Genomic DNA, 20,641 nt, shown 5'->3' with positions numbered 1-20,641 from the left:
TCCCTGTTGGAGCGTCACTCTAACACAGTTACACATTCCTGAGTTCTGGGCGAGTAAACAGACAGATAGTGTGGTGCAATGATCAAGTTCTTGGTTTCTTAGTGAAGTCCCAACATCCCGGTTGTTTACTTGGACATAGAGTGCAGTTGGAAACAGGGTTAAAGGTTACATATATATAATAGCCTCTTTAACAGGTTGTATATGGTTTTGCAATGACCAGGTCAAAGGGTAGTATAGGTTCTTAAAAATTGCTATTACAATAGTTACTGCAGCTCTGACTGTGAGGGAACTGATACTGAACTTGTTCTATTTTATAAGGATTTATACATTAACTCTGCAATATTTCAGACTCCACAATAGTTTACTGATTGCTGTAGTTAATAGATTCCAGATTAAGATACCTTATCTTTGTTTAAACTATCAGTAATGAACAGTAAGCACCACCTATTTGAGAAAGCTCTGTTGCCTACTGTACATACAATGCATCAAATTTACCTCAAATGTTTTTTTAAGTAAAGTTCTGTATGCAGGACATTTTATTTGTTATGTTTGTTATATTGTTGTAATGCCAGTAATATTTTGAATAGTCTATTTTTCCAACAACTGTGTGAGTTATTAAGTTAGAGTTTTCTCTATTTGCTCTCCATTACGGATTCGCTTCACAGGCAAATGGCAATATTTGACCACCCTTGTACATATACGCAAACACTGGTACTTCTGTACAAATATCACATTACGTAAACAGCAAAGAGCTTTCACTTTCGTTTTTTCATTGTGGCTAAACAGACGTACGCAGTGTTGCAGGTTAATTTTGATGCATTCTTTACCTATTTGGTAGTTGGCAGTTTTTACCCACAGGCCATCACTCTGACGAACAGTTAGTTCCAGATACACAGTGTTAGGAAGAATCCTTGCACAGTAACCCCGGGAATATAATTCAGTTCTTCTTAACATAAATACTATCTTTTAATATACATCTACCCATGGTGTGCTTACTGCGTATACTGTATATACTGTCATATCCACATCCTCATGTAAATAAAGAATTCTGCACGTAATATATTTATTTCAGCATCCTTTGCACTATTGTTTACTGCCGACAAATGTTATTGTTTTAGTTTGTACATGGTATTTTATGTCTCTTTTGTCGAGCTTGTTGTCCTGTTTATTATGCTGTGTGTGTACAGTGAGAGCAACATAAAACTGGAGTCAAATTCCTTGTATGTATGCACATACCTGCCCAATGAAAGTGATTCTGATTCTGATTGATAAACAAGCATTATACACTATAATTCTCTTTGAGTAGATACATCACAGACGGTGTGTCGGAATAATCACGTATAATAATATCATTTGATATTAAAGTTTGTTTTTAACCACATTATTTTTTGATAATAAATATATTTCTGAAGGCTTTCTTGCCTTTATTGGATAAGACAGATGAAGAGTTACAGGAGAGGGGGGGAGAGAGAGTGTATGGCACGCAGCAAAGGGCCACAAGTTGGATGTGAACCCATTGCTACCAACTCTACCAGGTTAGCCTTAATTACATGATTTTTTATTTTACATGAATAATAAAAAGTGTAGATTTGATGCATATTATTAACAGCATTAAGCATTTTGCCCATTTTGAAAGGTAAGTTGATGTCATGCAGTGCAGTGTGCTGTAGAAGAACACCACTATAAAGTCTTGATTTACCGTTTCTCATTTTTTCTGACAAATCCTTTAGGTAAACATTAAGTTCATACAAGACAACAAAAAATCTGGGATGCTGTTTATTTGTTTATGTTAGTAAGAGGTGGAAATTATTTTCCAAGATGAATTAGTTTTTGCCTTATTTGTCTTTTAAATGAAATGCAAGTGGTTCGACATGTTTCCCTGTTAAATCTGAGACACGATAAAATCGTTCAGGGGTCTGTGCAGGGCAGACTCAGCAGACAGGAGCCAGCAGTCCAGAGTCGGGGAAGAGACAATACTGTGGTCAACAGCAGTGGATCTACAATAGAAAGACATAAAGGTCAGTTATCTTTGTGTATCAGAGTCAAAATAATTCTCAAACTGCTCTGGTTTTCATAACACCTGATAATACCGAACAAAATGCACCTGGTTACAGAAATGTCCTGGTTGTTGATCTTAAGTTTTGTTATGGGAGTTTGTTGCACCTCCTCATAAACTGCTGGCTTTAGAGCTGGACGCAACAGAGGACAAACAACAAATCAATGAAACTGAAAACATGCAACTTAAAAGAGGCACAGTACAAAATATTTGTCTTATAAGAATGAATTACTTCTCCATTAACCAACACAGCTGGGTGCAAACATTGATTCAATATGTTGTTGACCTGATATTAAATCATACAAGCAAATCCAGCGTTTTAACCCACCTAAAATTCCTGTCACGCTGGTGTCCGATGGCCGCTGTCTTAAAACCGGCCAGAGGAATTCTTCGCCATCTTTCTCTTGGACTAAGATGACCATTCGTGAGTCTTCAGCTGCAACATCTATTTCCTTGTTCCTTCTGATTACTGTCACACTAGAAAAATATGCATACCCACATAGGTAACTTATTACTTCTAATGGGCTCTCAGATCTGAAAGGCTCTTTTTGTACAGACATGTAATTATAGGGGAAAAATTTAACAGAAGAGGAAGACTGATACCTCTCTCATACATTTTGTTTTGCTTCAGCCAACAGCAGATACCTTAGCTTAGCACACAAACTAGAAACAAGGGGAAACAGCTAGCCGGGCTCTGTGCAAGGGTAACAAAGCACCCCTTGCAGTACCTCTAAAGTTCATTAATATGTTGTGTCTGTATTTGTTTAAACAGTACAAAAGAAATCTACATTGTAGGTATAAAAACAAAAAAACAAATCTGGATTTCACAACAGCAGTGTAAGATAAAATGTAAGGCTGATGGCCGTAGGTCTATAAGTCTCATCTAAATCTGAATAACTGTATTGCCCGAAATTTAAAGCTATTCCTTAGAGTTTCTCTAATGTGATGTAAAAAAAACACATGCACATTTTCATCCTTCCCATCCCCACAGTCTGTGGGGCATTGTGATGGAATTCCTTCCATCACAATGCTTCTTGTCGATCCTGGTGGAGCCTCCTGCCATGGTCCTGCTAGATTGCCATTGCCAATACTGTTGTTGCTGTGCACCTGTCTGTCTGTCTCTCGCTCTCTCTCTCTCTGCCTCTCTCATTCTCTCTCTCTCTCTCTCTCTCTCTCTCTCTCTCTCTCTCTCACCCCAACTGGTCGAGACAGACGACCACCCACCTAGAGCCGGAGGATCTGTCCTAGGTTTCTGCCTTTTAACAGGCAGTTTTTCCTTGCCCTTGTCGCCAAGTGCTTGCTCATGGTGATACTGTTGGGTCTCTGTAATTAATGTTTTAAAGAGTTCGGTCTAGACCTGCTCTATTTGAAAAGTGTCCTGAGATAACTTCTGTTATGAATTGGCGCTATACAAATAAAATTGAATTGAATTGAATTGAATTGAATTGAATGCAAAGTCACCTTCCAATGGTCAAGAGATCCTGTCCAGTGTGAGATGTCACTCTCTGTCCGTCTCGTACAGTGATTCCTGCAGTGTCAACCTCAATATGCTGGTCAGGCTTTACGTGGATGACAATCCTTTTGAAACCTCCATGCGCTACTGAATCAAGCTCACCATTCACAGACATCTCTAGTACAAAAGAAAACCAACGCAACCACACTTATAGAGCACATCTATACAAGTACTTCACTCAAATGTTCTACAAGGAGTTAAACAGTGGTAGTTTAATACTAATCCCCTCATGACCTACATAAACAAACAAACAAACCATAAGCTATAAAACTGGCATTAATATAACATAAATATATGTATCCACCACTGCAAACTATGGGGATAATTAATGGTTTGATGCACACTATAATCACAAATATCCTGACGAGAAAAAAACAACAATTTTCTAATACACATGGAGAACAAGATGCAAAATAATAGAGGTTTATTAACTGACTAGACTGCTGAGGGGAAATAGTGACTGCACAAAGAGGAACATTACTGACCCCTGTTGGGATGGTGAAGAAGTTTAAGGCCGACATCTCCACTGACGTCAAAGCATAGTGGAAGAGATTGATTCACAGTTTTAAGCAAAAACCTGTGGTAAAGAGGAGCTGCAGAGATACACAAAAACACTTAGAGTCACACAGCAGGAGGAAACATCTGAAAAGAAACTGCTTTTTCTCTCGACATGTTGTTTGATAATTCACGTTGTAGTGATCAGTAAAAAACTTATTTTGTATTTTTAACACAGGCATCACTGCAGACAATACATTTAGATAAGATAACAAATAAAGTCAGGTCAGGGAAAAGCACAATAGCATTATAACTCTACCATGGGGGTTATGTTTTCTGTCATGTTTGTTTGTCTCTTAGCTACCACAGTATCTCAGAAACTAGTCAAAATACTCAAATACATATTTGTGCAAAGTTTAGGCCAGGGGACCCTGTGCCCCCTGGCCTAAACTTTGCACAAAATTCAGCTCCATCAGCACTTTTTTGGCAACATTTTCTTATGAAATAGAAATAGAAAGATTTGATATAAACTATACAATGAATCACATGTAGGAGATAATCTACCATCGGTTGCTGCAATGGTTGGCTCATAGGTGGCCACGATTAAATCCTGTGTACCCATACCCCCTGTAAATAGATTTACACAAAGCTTGTTATATATATAGCATTAATTGACATCCATATTCTGACACATTTTAAAACAAACCACTAAATACACCTGTTATTCTAACCCTCAACAGTTAAAGGACCAGTGTGAGGGATTTAGTGGCATCTAGCAGTGAAAGAGAAACTACACTAGCCACGAAACTTGTGAAAATATAGCCAGTGTTTGGATTGTCCGTTCAGGGCTACTGTAGAAACATGACGCTTCAACATGGTGAACTCCACGGTTATGTTTTCTGTCATGTTTGTTTGTCTCTTAGCTACCACAGTATCTCAGAAACTAGTCAAAATACTCAAATACATTTTTGTGCAAAGTTTAGGCCAGGGGGCACAGGGTATTGGTGGAAATTCAGCTCCATCAGCACTTTTTTTGGCAACATTTTCTTATGAAATAGAAATAGAAAGATTTATATAAACTATACAATGAATCACATTTAGGAGATACTTTACCATCGGTTGCTGCAATGGTTGGCTTATAGGTGGGCACGATTGCATACCCTGTACCCATACCCCCTGTAAATAGATTTACACAAAGCTTGTTATATATATAGCATTAATTGACATCCATATTCTGACACATTTTAAAACAAACCACTAAATACACCTGTTATTCTAACCCTCAACAGTTAAAGGACCAGTGTGTAGGATTTAGTGGCATCTAGCAGTGTAGGAGAAACTACGCTAGCCGCGAAACTTGTGAAAATATAGCCAGTGTTTGGTTTGTCCGTTCTGGGCTACTGTAGAAACATGACGGTTCAACATGGTGAACTCCACGGATACGTCAACAACAAATGCAACAATACCTAGGCCTATATTCAGGTGAGTATTAATGAAAACATACCTACAAATATTACGTTTCATTTCTGACAATAGATCCTCTTAAACACACTGGAACTTTAAAGTGAACCACAGGCGTAATCTAACATTTATTTTAATCAAATATGTTAGAGTAGCTAATGATTAGTCAATGATTACTTAATTATGAAACGAGTGAGGAATCAATCAGGAACAACTTGAAAATTGATGAGTCCTTAATAAATACTTCTTTAATAAATCTTTAACGCTAGCTTCCTCATTAATTCACCATTATCTTATGATTACTTACACATCCACATACATACAACATCAAGACACATACTGAATAAATTTGGTAAAGACTGCTACTGACTGTTTTATCAAATGGGGAAAGGTTTGTCCTTTTAAGGGCATTTATCCACAATGTTTATATGGGTGAGTAATGATTAAGTAATGATTGAGTACTCAATAATGATGATGATCATGATGCATCAGTTTACTTTAGGGGCCACAAAAAGAGTAAATAATCATAGGATAATGATGAAGTAATGATGGATTATTTAGTAGCCCAACTATTGCCTGTTCTCCAGAAGTTCATCATTATCTTCTATATATTCCTCCATTAGGAATTACTTATTAACGACTCATCAGTTCCTGGTTTGTCCCTCACCTGTTTTTATTGAAGTAATCACTATAACATCTTATTAGGAGTTACTCATTAACTAATTGTTCAGTAGCAGTTAGTTCCTCATTCGTTCCCTTGTAACTTCTCATAAGTTTGTGTCCCTTACTGTATAGTGTTAAGTTAAGGCCAAAGGGCATAGAAGAATTTAATAGGTTTTAGTAGAAATTATAAAAAATATACGATGAATTAGATATACTATACCATAATCTGGCATCATCAAGTCATAGTCAGCATAATCAACTGTAAAATACATTTACACAAAGTCAGTTTTATACAGTAATATTACTAAGCTTTAGAGGATATTCTGTGACAGGGTCAGAATCATGTGGTTTAATGTATGCCTAATTATCAATTTGCTGTGTTTAGATTATTTATTGGATGTTTCCTGTTTTATTATTAGTGTTCTGCATGTTTTTTTAAGATGACCTATTGAGTGTGTTTTACCTTTGCTGTGTTTGTTAACATTATTTTTTAAGTAGTTATTGTATTAGAGTTGTGTGCTTTTGTCATTGTTTGCCTATTGCAAGGAGTGTTTTTTCCAACTGACTCTGAAAGACACAGACACAGACAACCTGGAGCGCACAGGTAAACATTGAAGACCGCAGGCAAGCCAGAGAAGATAGAGAGAGAGCAAGGACAGAGAGCCAGTCAGCCTTCTGAACTCAGCCGATAACCGACAACGAGTCGCCACAACAACCTGAAGCTCAGCAGCCTGTATACAGCGTGAGTACAGTTCATCTTCATTTTACAATACTAGGGGGACGGCTGCGGGGTCGGGTCAAATCTGGCAATCCTACGTGGGTGTGTGTGAAGGATACTAGCAGCTGTTATGTATCTCCACAGAGAGAGTCTGCATGACAAGAGGAGCCAAAGCAGACTGCCTGAGAACGGGTCGCCCGCTGGCATACATGCTGAACTGGTGATTTTACCCACCGTTGTAAAGAGACAGTAATGGAGGTTACATTTTTTTATTTACTCAAGAGGCATTTTAGGACTTTTACTGTGCATTTTAATTTGTTGTTTATATGGTTATAAACCTTTTTAAAACACACTTTTACTTGTGGTTTTAATTCTGCTCATCTCTGATTTTAAAAGAACCTCTGTGAGTCCAGGGCTCTGTTAAACCCGGCCTTTTTAATTATCTTTTAAAAAAAATTTATATAGATGTCTTAAATTAAATGAAACCTGTGACAATTGCATTTATTGACATCCATATTCTGACCCCTGGCCTCAGCTTTAGAACAAACTACTAAACATATTATTTATTATTATTTATTATTAAAGTGAACCACAGGCCACAAACAGTACAATGATTGTAAATCAAAATTAATGAATGAATTTCTTTTCAGATTTCAACTACAAACCCTAACCTACACTTTCAAACGGAACATCTGTGCATACAAGATGATGATTGTTTTGAAACCTGTATTTAAAAATGTTCCATCAAGGAAAATATTTTTGTGATTTTCATTTTAAAGGTCCAGTGTGGATTTAGAGGCATCTAGTGGTGTAGTTGCAGATCACAACTACCTCGCTTCACCCTTTCCTTCCAAGCGTGAAGAAGAAGCTACGGTGGCCGTGAAATGCATGGAAAACATGCACGTCCCTATCTAGAGCCAAGTTGTGTTTCAGTAGTTGTTCAGCATGCCCTCATTGACTTCCCCACTGCCGCCATAAGTGTCGTTCAATTTGTCTAACTGAAGTAAACTTGGTGAGATTGACCCTCGGAGGGCTGAGAGAGCGAGTAAACAGTGATGGTCACTACAGAGGTGTATATATAACTCACGATGCATTGCAGTTATGCATATGGTGCAATGGTGAGATGGTAGTAATGTACGTAAAACTATTTATTTCACAGGGACAATCTACACTAATCAACATTTCAGTTTACACATCTAAATGATCTAAATGAGCTAATATTCATCTGTATGAAAATCATGGATGAAATTGGTTTTGAGTTTAAATTTTTCATTGAAATGAATCTGCAGATATTTTTGATGATTTGTAAAAAGCAATATAGTACTATAAAGAGAACTGGATACAGTGTTGGAGGCAATGCTCTGTGCATTCCTATGAAAGCTGCTCAGTGGCACAAGAAGTCAAAAAAGCCATTAAGAAATTACCCAAATGAATGCGTACTGCGCACACGCACTAAAGACTTCTGCTGGTTAACAGTCTCTGGTAATGGTAATGGTAAATGGACCTGTACTTGTATAGCGCCTTTCTAGTCTTCCGACCACTCAAATCGCTTTTTAGACTACATGGCACATTTGCCATTTCACACACATTCACTCAGTGATGGCAAAGCCCATCGAACAGAAACTAACTTAATAATACACATTCACACACCAATGCACAGCATCGGGAGCAATTCGGGGTTCAGTATCTTGCTCAAGGATGCTTCGACATGTGGCATGTTGTAGAAAAGAAATTTAGATAAGCTGGCAGAAACAAATAAGATCAGGTCAAGCACAAAAGCATTATAACTCTATGAAGGAGTTTCTGTTTTCTGTTTGTTTTTCTCTTAGCTAAGACATTTGCAAAAAAAACTATTCGTATTTAACAAAATATATTTTGAAGAAAAAGCCCAGAAACGTTTTTTTGATATTTCATGTCAACACTTTTGTAGACCTGCCCCATTTGACTATTTGATGTATCCACCTACAATTAATTGTCTTTCACTATGTGTGTTATAATGCAGATGCTGGAAATTTCTGTTGATTTTTCTATCATTGGAAGGATGAATTTAGGATTGTCCAGTCTTGGTTGAGGTATGTGCTTTTTAGTTAAACAGTTGGTCAGTTGGTACCATAATAACCAAATTAGAAGGATGGATCAGACAAGGTACAGAAAACAAGTTTACCTTTAGGACGCTTTTGATGACGTTGTAAGTGTGGAACGATGCCACCGGAATCTTTATATAGATGTGGAAAATTGTTATATTTAAGAACAAAACACCATATCTATTATCTTGCCTGTACATTTTCTGTAAAAAATAAATCTGACACAACTATAGCTAGTAATAAATAGAAATGCCCAGAAGAATTTGGATCTAAAAACTATATTACACATTCCAGAGACTAGGAGGACTTGGAGGTTTGAGGTTTATGTGATACCTTGAAAGGCAACACGTCCAAAAGTATGAAACTGACCTCTTCCTATTGAAAAGAAAAAGATAACATGAAAAGACACAGTCGTTAATTTACTTTGAAATTCTCATGATTTGTAAATGAACATGCACCCTCCCAAGTGTGTCTAAGGGAGGGACCCAAAGGCCACTCTCTTCTGCTGACCTATAAAGGATCCATAAAGGATCAGCAAGAAGGATTTGAATTACGTTAAATAAATTGATATTTTGACTAGGCATCAACTAGTTGTAATTTTGTAATTATGAATAGAAAACTATTTCAAAATTACAAAAACTTTACGTGGGTAAAGCTATCCATTCAAATATCCATTAAGTTCATTCAGATAAGCAAGGGCCTGTCATGGACCAACCAGCAATTCCCTATCACATATAGTTTTAACAGAGTTTTATTGTAATTATGAAAAATGATATATTATATATAGGTGCCAAACTAAAGAATTATGGGAAGAATGAAATCTTTGAAGTATAATAGTCATGTGTTAAACTTTTGTGACGTCACCCATTGGTGTGTAGAGAAGCATTTTGAAGCCTTGAGTTTGGCATTATGGTTGTGACGTTTTTGTGGACCCAGCAGCCCTGACCTACTGTGAGTTGAGTTGTCATTTCTCTATAAGGCTCAATACTCAATACTATCAGCTTCTTTCTGCAACCCATTGACCACAGCTGTTACAAAGAGGTTGGTAGGAAACTTAGTTTGTTAAGCATCAATTAGTTTTACTAATATCCTGCAAAGATGCAACTTTCTTCAACATCAGGGGCATCCAAACGTTACACCTTTTGTTTCTATACTCCATATCTGCTTGAGCGCCATTGCCTGAGGAGCAACGTCGTGGCTAACCAATGTGCTTGAGTTCAAGTTGGAAGTTATTAATTACAAATATATCAGTACTGTACCGTAGTAGTTTTTTTTTTATGTGCTTTACTTGAGTATTTATTTTTCTGTCAACTTTTTACTTGAACTCCTTACATTTTTACACAAATATCTTTACTTTTTTCCCTTACATTTTAAAAACTTAACTTTGAATGCATTTGAGGGGAATTATTGATTATCGCTATGTATATGGCCATTATGCGCTGCCAAGGGCACCAGCCCAAGATCATTAATCACGATGATCATAATCTTATCTACATGGCACAGTGCCTAGTATTAACACATTTTGCTGTAATTTATGGTCATTTATGGTTCCATCCTCTGCAGGGCTCCACACGCTCATAGACAGAGAGAGAGAAAGAGAGAGAGCAGACAGACAGTCAGTCAGCAGACGGCCGTGGTGCAGTTTACATGAGTACAAAGTTAAAGAAGTGATATTTCCACCTGCTTTGTCCATAGTTGATGTTACAACCATAGCTGGCTTGTATAGAGTGATTACAGTTTACAGTGATTACAAAAGATTAAACTTTTTATTTGTAGTCTAGTATTTATTTTTACAAATCAGAGAGATACTGACTGATGTCTGTGTGTTTGATGTCAGGAATATTATTTATTTTACTGCAATTATTTTAGTATGGTATAGTGACTATATGATTACATTTAATTTATAGTTACCCTTTGCTGTTGTTACAGTTGCTGCTCTAGAAACAATATTTAGTTAATACATTTTTCTTGCTAATGTCTGAGTATTATGTGAAAAACTACAACCTGTGTAGGTTTTTTTTTATAAATATATAGTATAAGTATAGAATAATGTGAAATTGCTGAATTTTTCAGTCAAAACCATCTGAAATTCACAGGGAAGTTTCAGTTAGCTTTAGTAAAGATGTCATTCAGAGACACCAAAAGAGTACTTTTTACTTTTGTTATTTTCTTATGTTTTACTTTCAGAGCCTGTACTTTTTAACTTTTACTTGAGTAAAGAAATTAAATCTGAATGTATGCTGTATGTGTGGTATATGCTGTAGGCTATACTGTATATCTAAATACATATTATTAATTAATTCATAGTGTATCTGTCATGTCAGATCGGTGCAAGTGTATGTATTTGTTATACCTTGCGTGCTAAGCCCTCCTAAAAAAAAAAATTGAAAAATTGCATGTTGTTATTATTAAACACAATATCTGTGTGGACTCCTAGATTTCCTGATATAAACATTCGCTTGTTGGCCTCTGTCTTAATAACCACCTATTAGTGACTGACTACCAATCAGACTGGAGTTATTCTCAACAGTAGTTTTCACTGTATTAATGTCGGATCTGATGGTACCGACTTACCCTCTGCATGGCTGGTTCAGTCTGAACAGCACTGAGCTTCTCATTGGGGTCTTTCCCCACCTTTTTGAATCTGACCAAAGTTGGTTCAAAGTAGTTCCATTTCGTGGACATCGTCATTGGTCAACTTTAATCAATATGAAATTAGCCAACATGTAAACCAGTAGCTTGAGAAGTCAATAGTTTGGCAAGGCTGAGCTAGGAGCCAATAACCTAGACCACAAATCTTGCCCAGCCGATAATACAACTCTTCGTGTTATACATTTTTGAATCCGTTTTTATTATAAATAAAAACATTGAATTAAACATTTCTTTGAATCAGATTTACTCAAGAGAGAGAGAATGTATGCTGCATGTTTGCTATTGACTGTATGCTATACTTTATATTAAAATATATGATATTATTAAATCATAGTGAATCTGTCATGTAAGATTGGTGCAGATGTGTACATGTGTCATACCTCCTGCGACAGGCGGTCCTAAAAAGAAAAGATGACAAAAAATAATAGTTATTTACTTAAATGATCTTGCTAATAACAAATTATTGGTGCAAAATTGCATGTTGTGTCAGTATTATCGTGTCCAGGACCATCATTCATTTCAATCAATGCTCTAATATTGTTGCATGACACTTAGCAGTTTTCACTGTATTGATATCCTGCCGAAAGCTTTGGCTTTTCGTACACATCGTCATTGGTCAACTTTAATCAATACAGGACTAGCCAAAATGTAAACCAGTAGCTTGAGAGGTCAACAGTTTGGTGAGGTCACCATCTTGCCCAGCCGATAACATGACTCAAGAGAGAGAATGCATGCTGTATGTTTGCTATACACTGTAGGCTGTACTTTATATTGAAATACATTATATTATTAAATAATAGTGAATCTGTCTGGTAAGATTGGTGCAGATGTGTACACATGTCATACCTGGTAGGAGACCCGATGCTAAAAAGAAAAAAGATGATGACAAAAAAAAGTTATTTATTTACTTAAAAAATGTTGATGATAACAAATTATTGGTAATTTATGCTATTAATGTTTATATTAATCAACATACCGAACCAGAAAATTTACAGGTTATAAAAGAGTCAGTTCCTGAGACTTTCTTTGCACTGCATTCATACATTGTAATTACACCACCTGATACCAAATCATGCAAATGTGTCTTACCTGTATAGAAACCTTGCCCTGATAAGAGAGAAATGTAGAAAAAGAGATGCTGACAAAAAATAATAGTTATTGACTTAAATGATCTTGATAATAATACATTATTGGCGCAAATTGCAAGTTGTGTCAGTGTTATCGTGTCCAGGACCATCTTTCATTTCAATCAATGCTCTAATATTGTTGCATGACACTTAGCAGTTTTCACTGTATTGATATCCTGCCGAAAGCTTTGGCTTTTCGTACACATCGTCATTGGTCAACTCTAATCAATACAGGTCTGGCCAAAATGTAAACCAGTAGCTTGAGAGGTCAACAGTTTGGTGAGGCCACCATCTTGCCCAGCCGATAACACGACTCAAGAGAGAGAATGTATGCTGTATGTTTGCTATACACTGTAGGCTTTACTTTATAATAAAATACATTATATTATTAAAACATAGTGAATCTGTCATGTAAGATTGGTGCAGATGTGTACATGTGTCATACCTCTCGTGACAGGCGGTCCTAAAAAGAAAAGATGATGACAAAAAATAATAGTTATTTACTTAAATGATCTTGATAATAATAAATTAGTGGTGCAAAATTGCATGTTGTGTCAGTGTTATCGTGTCCAGGACCATCATTAATTTCAATCAATGCTGTAATATTGTTGCATGAGTATTGATATTCTGCGGAAAGCTTTGGCTTTTCGTACACATCGTCATTGGTCAACTTTAATCAATACAGGACTGGCCAAAATGTAAACCAGTAGCTTGAGAGGTCAACAGTTTGGTGAGGCCACCATCTTGCCCAGCCAATAACACGACTCGAGAGAGAGAATGTATGCTGTATGTTTGCTATACACTGTAGGCTTTACTTTATAATAAAATACATTATATTATTAAAACATAGTGAATCTGTCATGTAAGATTGGTGCAGATGTGTACATGTGTCATACCTGGTATGCTACCCGATGCTAAAAAGAAAAAAGATGATGACAAAAAAAAGTTATTTATTTACTTAAAAAATCTTGATGATAACAAATTATTGGTAATTTATGCAATTAATGTTTATATTAATCAACGTACCGAACCAGAAAATGTAAAGGTTATAAAAGAGTCAGTTCCTGCGACTTTCTTCACACTGCATTCATACATTGTAATTACACCACCTGATACCAAATCATGCAAATATTTCTTACCTGGAGAGAAACCTTTCCCTGACAAGAGAGAAATGTAGAAAAAGAGATGCTGAACACTATTGATTTTACATTGTGTTTGTTTCATTCACATTCGTGTTACTCACCACTTAAACTTGTCCAAGGGGTTAGCCTGCCAATGGGTTGACCAAAAGGTAGCCCTGACGTTTGTCTTTCACCTTCTTTTGGTTTATGGAGCACATCTGTGTTCTCCCCTTGGGGCTTGGTGACCACCATGGATGTGAGTGGGGTCACAAAGCTATATTTCAGTGATAGCCTCAAGGCCTCATTCTTCACGTTCTCCTTCTCAGGTCCAGATAACTGCAGCCTTTGTCACAAATCGACATTACAGTGAAGTATCACTGTGAATGCTAATGCTATCTTTTGATAATACTTTTGTTGTGTCCTCTGTAGCTGTTTGGATTTCCAGACAATTTTTAACATTAGCATACATGCAATAAAGTCACTGCAACAAATGTTATTTTAATATTAAAGCAGCAAAAGTAAAAACTGTAGCCTAGCTGGACAAGAGAGAGGAAAGTAGAAAAGTTCAGGATCCAGAGAATAGCTGAAAATTAATTAACATTTGATGTGAAGTGAATGTTGAAAACTGCAGCAGGATTCAGGTTTATTCCTTATAAGAAGATTACGAAGTGATAGTACTAGAACTGGCACATAAACACTTCCACGTAAATAGTTAAGTAGTATTTTGATAATTTTGTGTTTTTTTAAATGTATTTATTTCAATTTTTAAAATATATTTTGGAGATTCCTTTGCATACTACTAGAGGCAGTTTGCATACGCCCACTGGTACATTTGCCATCGTTCAAGAACCAGTGGTCTAAGTCATAGAGAAATTGATTAACATTGTCTGGTTCAAGCTTCACGAATGAGAAGATTTGCTTTGTTTAACTGGATTGATATATTAAAATCTTTTGGATTTTGGACTGTTGGTCAGACAAAACAAGCATTTTAAAGATCACCTTAGGCTCTGGAAAACTGTGATGGGACTGAATAAAAATATGAAGGTTGCAGCTCTTCAATAATTAACTGATTACAAAAAAGAACAAATAGAAAAGATGGTCAACATCATGCTCACTCTTTCTCCAGAAGCTGTTTGACTGTGAGGTAGGCCCAAACCCTCTGGATGTGGCTGTCAGACATTGTTCCAGTGGAGTCCACAGTGGTGTTTGTTTCAGAAAACACCACTCTTTTACTGGTCTGTCACAGTCCAAATAAATTGTTATGTGAGTATACACAGGGACTTTCACAATCCTTTTAGGAGATTACAGCTGATGTGCAGCGATCCTTACCGAAACAGCAATAACTTGTGGAGTAAAGGTTTCAATTTCGTTGTCAGTGATCTGACCAGCCACCACAATCTCAGAGCCATTATAATACAGGCTGAAGTTAGTCTGGGTTAGATTGTTGGCTCCAATATAGATCATTGTCACATCTGTCAACAGAGGAGTGGCCACCTCTTCATAGAAACCCTGTTGACATACAATATGGACAATGTCTCCACAGCAAAACATGATCAATTTTATCCATGGGAATGTAGCAAATCACAAGTATTCATAATGTGACAGAAGTACAAGTGATTTAAAATACCGTCAGCTGTAAATCAGCATCAGAGTCTTCATAAATCCGTCGTGCCACACCATTGTTCTGCAGTGACATCTTCTCAAGGAACTCAAAATTGACATCAAAACCAAAACCGAGACAGTAGAGTGGGAATTTGTCTGCGATAACCCTTCTTACATTTGAATGTATTCTTTCAAGATTTGTCTCCCCTGAAAAGAAGACACGTATTTTAAAAAGGCAAGTTAGACTTAGTAGAAGTTACAATGTGTACACATAAACCAATTTTATTTAACAGAACTATAAAAATTGTCAGCGTTTTTTTCCATCTTCAAAGTCCAACAAGGGAGGGCTTTAGCTCACTGCAGAGTTTTTTGAGTTTGTGTGCATGTGTGTTTTATTGTAACCTGTGGTTGGGTCTCCATCAGTGAGAAGAATGAGGATAGATGCTGAACCTTCTCTGGGATGTGCATTCAGCATACGTGCTCCTTCCAACACTGCTCTGTTAATGTCAGTGGCTGAAATGAAACGGAAGAAAAATAAAATCATTACTACTGTTCTGCTGTCAAATGTTCACATCACTTGATAAAATATTTATTAAAGCCTCACCTCCTCTATCAGTAATGCCCCGTGCAAATGTCTTGGCACTGTTCAGGTTTTCTTTGTTGGCCTGAACAAGTTCTCGTTTCCAGTGAAAAATGTCACTATCAAAAGTGATGAGACCGAAGTGGTCATCTTCTGCCAGGTCATTTAAGATATGGATTAATGCTATGCGGGTCTGAACAAAAACATGATTCACACATTAGAACTTTTATTCAAGTAGTAAAACATAATATTTTTTTATTTGTGTGTTCTTAGTTAAGTTATATGTAAAATAAAACATAGACATAATAGACTAATTTACTGACAAAAATTCAAATGTCTCCTCTACTAACACAAATAGTACCTGTGTTATTTTCCTGCCATGCATTGAACCACTTTGATCAATGATGAAGACAACATTTTTTGGTATGCGGGGAAGATTAGATGGAGCAAAGTGATGAACAAAGTATCCAGCTGATCTCTTGGGGGGGATAAAAAGAAAGTTCGATTTGTTAGAAAAGATTTTTGAAAAGACAGCAGTAGATAAAATATACATTTCGTTTTTTATTTTTATTTTAGCTCAGATTGCTTATGTACAATACTAATCAGCTATTCAAAGAACAGTCTTCCAGAAGATGTACTCTTGCTGTACCTTGATGTCTCCCAGTGAGGTGTCCCTGTTGACATCATAAACAATAACCAGGTCTCCATTCATACCCTGATCTCCACAGCTGTCACATGTTTTCTGTTGGTCCTCTGTTGGGTAGAAATACACCCACGCCTGGTAACAGGATGAATCAGGTTTTATAGACTCTTGTTAGACACTAAAATTAACAAATGGGTTTTGTTGGTTGCCTTTTGTTAAATTTAATTAGATTAAACCTTACTATCACTGCACAGTGTTGAGCACTACAGGTACAACAAAATGCAGTTTGGCATTTAACCATGAAGTGTAATCTGTTGCAAAAGTACATTTATATTTATAAAACCAAGAGATGTGCACAAGATAACCAATAAGGCAGAATGTTGTATGTCCAGTGTCAACAGACATAACTTTGATAAGCAGTGTAAACAGTCCAGTAACCATTGCCATTATGGCGTGTTATATATAGTACAGTAAAAGGACCAGTGTGTAGGATTTAGTGGCATCTAGTGGGGAAGTTCCACATTGCAACTAATCGAATTGAACTAACTCATGCCTGTATCTGATGATGGGCTGTGAAGTGTGTACGAGAAACTATGGTGTCTGCGAAACTCGCAAAAAATGCAAGAGCCCCTGTCTACAGCCAGTGTTTGTTTTGTCAGTTTAAGAAAGAAGAAGAAGATATACTTTTATTGATCCCCTAGGGAAAATTGTTCTTTTCACTCTTTTTTTTTTATACACACACACACACACACACACACACACACACACACACACACACACACACACACACTTGTGGACATGCAAAGAGGAGAGAGATGGTGGAGTGATGGGGCTGGAATGTTAACAGCTCCCCATGATCAGGTTCTGGGGTTAGGTTGCCTTGCTCAAGGGCACCTCAGCAGTGCACAGGAGGTGAAAGGAGAGAGGAAGACCCTCCAGCTACCAGTCCACACTCCATATTTTGTGGTCTGTGGGACATGAACCGGTGACCTTCCGGTTCCCAAGCCAAGTCCCTACACACAGCTACTACCCCCAAGATTTACATTAGTGTATAATCACTGGAATTCCCTCTGCCAATAGATGCTGCTGAATGTTACACACTGGACCTTTAAACACTTAAATGTGGGTCAGCATAAGATAGCAATTGCAGTATTGATTAAAGATAATTCTGCACCACTGCATGATGTACCTGTTTGTCGACATGTGTTTTTGTGATTGCATTAGCCATGGCGTTGGTGCTTAGTCCTCCTTTAACCTCGATGAAATTGATGCCGGCATTCTCATTAATGTACACATCAACCTGGAGAATGAAATCAAAAATTTAGAACCTCTGACCACCGACGATGTATTACCACAGCATCGTCCTCCTGGAATAACTGAATAGATGCCAATAGGAAAGACACACCTTGAAGTCTTTGACAGGCTGCATGGGTTGAGCATGGATCTGGAGCTCGTACTTGCCAAGCCTACGTTTCAGCAGTTCCTCATATGTGAGCTCAAAGGTGACTTTTTTGTGAGCAGCCACAGTCACAGAGGTCTTAAATTCCTCAAGGGTCCTCCCTACAGAACTGCAACAGAGACGATAATCATTATAAATCATAAAGGCAGTGGTTCCCAACCTCCTCTGACTGGTAACCCTATAAATTCAAAGTGTGGATATAAGTTGTGAGTAGTTCAACTAAAGAGTGATTTTTCTTTAATAGATTCACAGAAAAAATAAACACAAGTTTGTGCAACTACTATTTTCTACTCTCTTGTCCCGATTGACACACAGGGCCCTTCTTCAAAATGCAACACTTGTATAAGACTTGGCAAGAAATTGATCCATTGATCGATGTACCTGACAAGCCCAGCGCTTTGGCCACGTGACACAGCCTGAGCGTACTGCTGTTTAGCTTGCTCCTTAGCTTTCACAACACCATCGTACTCCTGGCCATCTATCAACCTGAAGAGGACCATGGAAAAGTCTATTAATATACATACTACTGAGCACCCCATGATTTTTTTTCATGATACTGTATGTATAATTGTTTATGTGCACATTCCTGTTAATATTTGCAGATCATTTTTGCTTCACACACATTTTAAATTTGCTGATGAAGGCGTTCTTGGGAATCCGGACGTGGAATTCTATTTCCTTTGATACATCCATACGATTGGCCACACGGCTTGTGATGACAGTGGTGGCATAACGACTGTTCACTGTGGAGTTGATGTGAAAGCTGTAGATGTCCCAGTCGTCCTGATCAAATACAGGAGGCACATTTCACAATAAAAAATTGTTTAGTTGATCTCACTGGCTGACAATCAGCTGACCAAAGATCATATGGTGGTGTTGGTGGGTGGCATCAGTGAAATCTCATTGGTCTAACTGCAGAAACACCCCGATTCTGGTAATTTTCATCCAGTGAATTCACATGGCAGTCACTATTCCTCAACCTCAACATTTACCAAGTCTAACCTAGAATTTAATGATTAACATCATGGGGACCAACTTGTTGAGTCCCCTTGCCCCCAGCATGATTGTGTCTGCAGTTTTATTGCCTCACAACATGAGCAATACACATTCACAAACACAATTAAGTTTTTGTGACTCAAGAGGTCAATGCATTGTTGACTTACAGTAAGTCCCTGGAGTCCAAGTCTTAACCCTAGAATTTAATGGATCAGCTTAATGTGACTTTGTCCCCACAACAAGAACAACCCAAGTACACTCACAGACACACATACAGAACATATGAGACAAGGCTGAAGGTAGAGAGCCAGCAGGTCCTTCAACCTGCGCTTTTTGATGTTTATCAGAGGCAAAGTTCAGTGTGTTGCAGCTGACAGAAAGATGCTGAGATACAAAAAACACAACAAGCACAATCCTCAGATAGCTGTGGATTGTGGTAAGATATATACATATGTAGTCAAACTAGAATAAAAAGTAAATCTATGTAGGAAAAAAACATTCTACTTAAATACAAACAAATAACAAGACTAACTGAAAAAAACTGAAACAATATTGTTAGCTTATAACCCCCCCTCCAAATGCTGTTAAGTTAATTAATAAAGAATCACATTTAGTGTTGAGTGAATTAGGAAACATGTCCATCTCTAGTACCACCTTGAGACCTTTCTATTCAATGCTTTACTAATGAGCTGCAATAATGTATTTTTTCTTTAGTTAAAATATTTTTCTTTTCATGAATATTTCTCTAGATCTGTGCATAAGGAAGCATTGGTGCATTTGTTTATTGAGACTGGGATGTCTACATGACTGTGAGTCAATCTGTTTGTATTGTAATGCCTATTCTGTACTTCTTAAATCTTGCCCCTGACAAACACCCACATATTATAATAAAAAAAATTAACTAATACTGACATTTAACAACAACAGCTGAACTGAAGGCAAATCATTTCTGTAAATTAAATGAAACAAAACAAAACAAAAAGAAATAAAACTAAGGAAAAATACGAAATCCGAGTAACTCGGCTAGCAATGTGGTGCTGTGTCCTTTAGGTTTTGTGACCTTACCTTGTTTGGTAGGGTGGTACCCAAAGCAAGCAGCAGCCCAAAGAGGGTGATTTGCACCACAGCTCTCTCCATGTTGGCTCCCACCAGAGTGCAACTCAGGCAGCTGAAACTATCTTTTAAACTCAAACAAGGACAGCATTAATGTGTACAAATTTTTTTTCTCTCTCCTCTTTCAACAACCCCTGTACATGTGACAAAAACACACACACACCCACACACAAAAAACAAACTGCCACCGATCCACAAGTACACACTCAATTTCCTACACAAAATAGAAAAAACACAGGATAAAAAAACAACTTTATCAGTAGTTCAACTGATTATGTGAGCTTTACTGTTGACATTGCGGGTCTAGTCAGCCCACGTTGCCAGGACTTTGTCACCACACTGAAAGCTTTTCATGCAA

General features: G+C 37.2%; 1 protein-coding gene across 20 annotated transcripts; it reads right to left on the bottom strand.

Moving 5' to 3' along the window:
- Positions 1-1,763: 1,763 nt before the first annotated feature.
- LOC127372346 (inter-alpha-trypsin inhibitor heavy chain H3-like) lies at positions 1,764-20,403 on the bottom strand. Of its 20 annotated transcripts, XM_051415954.1 has the most exons (30): positions 20,236-20,403; positions 18,797-18,957; positions 18,556-18,660; positions 18,121-18,283; positions 17,905-18,015; positions 16,722-16,850; positions 16,434-16,550; positions 16,097-16,265; positions 15,895-16,005; positions 15,518-15,699; positions 15,220-15,399; positions 15,006-15,127; positions 14,013-14,233; positions 13,909-13,926; positions 13,666-13,683; positions 13,215-13,232; positions 12,732-12,749; positions 12,489-12,506; positions 12,023-12,040; positions 11,344-11,361; positions 9,324-9,365; positions 9,071-9,121; positions 6,409-6,447; positions 5,178-5,240; positions 4,629-4,691; positions 4,055-4,162; positions 3,518-3,686; positions 2,385-2,533; positions 2,105-2,189; positions 1,764-1,997 (listed from the first exon to the last, which is right to left on the bottom strand). In XM_051415954.1, the coding sequence occupies exons 1-30, from the start codon at positions 20,305-20,307 to the stop codon at positions 1,883-1,885; spliced, it is 2,853 nt and encodes a 950-aa protein (XP_051271914.1). In that variant the 5' UTR covers positions 20,308-20,403; the 3' UTR covers positions 1,764-1,882. The 20 variants fall into 20 exon arrangements, with proteins under 20 accessions (XP_051271914.1, XP_051271919.1, XP_051271920.1 ...); XM_051415959.1 differs by lacking the exon at positions 4,629-4,691; XM_051415960.1 differs by lacking the exon at positions 5,178-5,240.
- Between the last annotated feature and the right edge of the window lie 238 nt (positions 20,404-20,641).

This window comes from Dicentrarchus labrax, unplaced genomic scaffold (assembly GCF_905237075.1).
Source record: "Dicentrarchus labrax unplaced genomic scaffold, dlabrax2021, whole genome shotgun sequence".
NCBI classification, from domain to species: domain Eukaryota; kingdom Metazoa; phylum Chordata; class Actinopteri; family Moronidae; genus Dicentrarchus; species Dicentrarchus labrax.
The sequence above is the reverse complement of the archived record's forward strand: the minus strand, read 5'-3'. Positions and strand labels throughout refer to the sequence as shown.

Coding starts and splice junctions, on each gene's coding strand:
- LOC127372346 (XM_051415954.1), bottom strand. CDS start 20,307: ATGGAGAGAGCTGTGGTGCAAATCACCCTCTTTGGGCTGCTGCTTGCT. Junction 18,661..18,796: donor TTCATCAGCAAATTTAAAAT/GTGTGTGAAGCA, acceptor GGTCCTCTTCAG/GTTGATAGATGGCCAGGAGT. Junction 5,241..6,408: donor CTTGATGATGCCAGATTATG/GTATAGTATATC, acceptor ATCTATTTACAG/GGGGTATGGGTACAGGGTAT.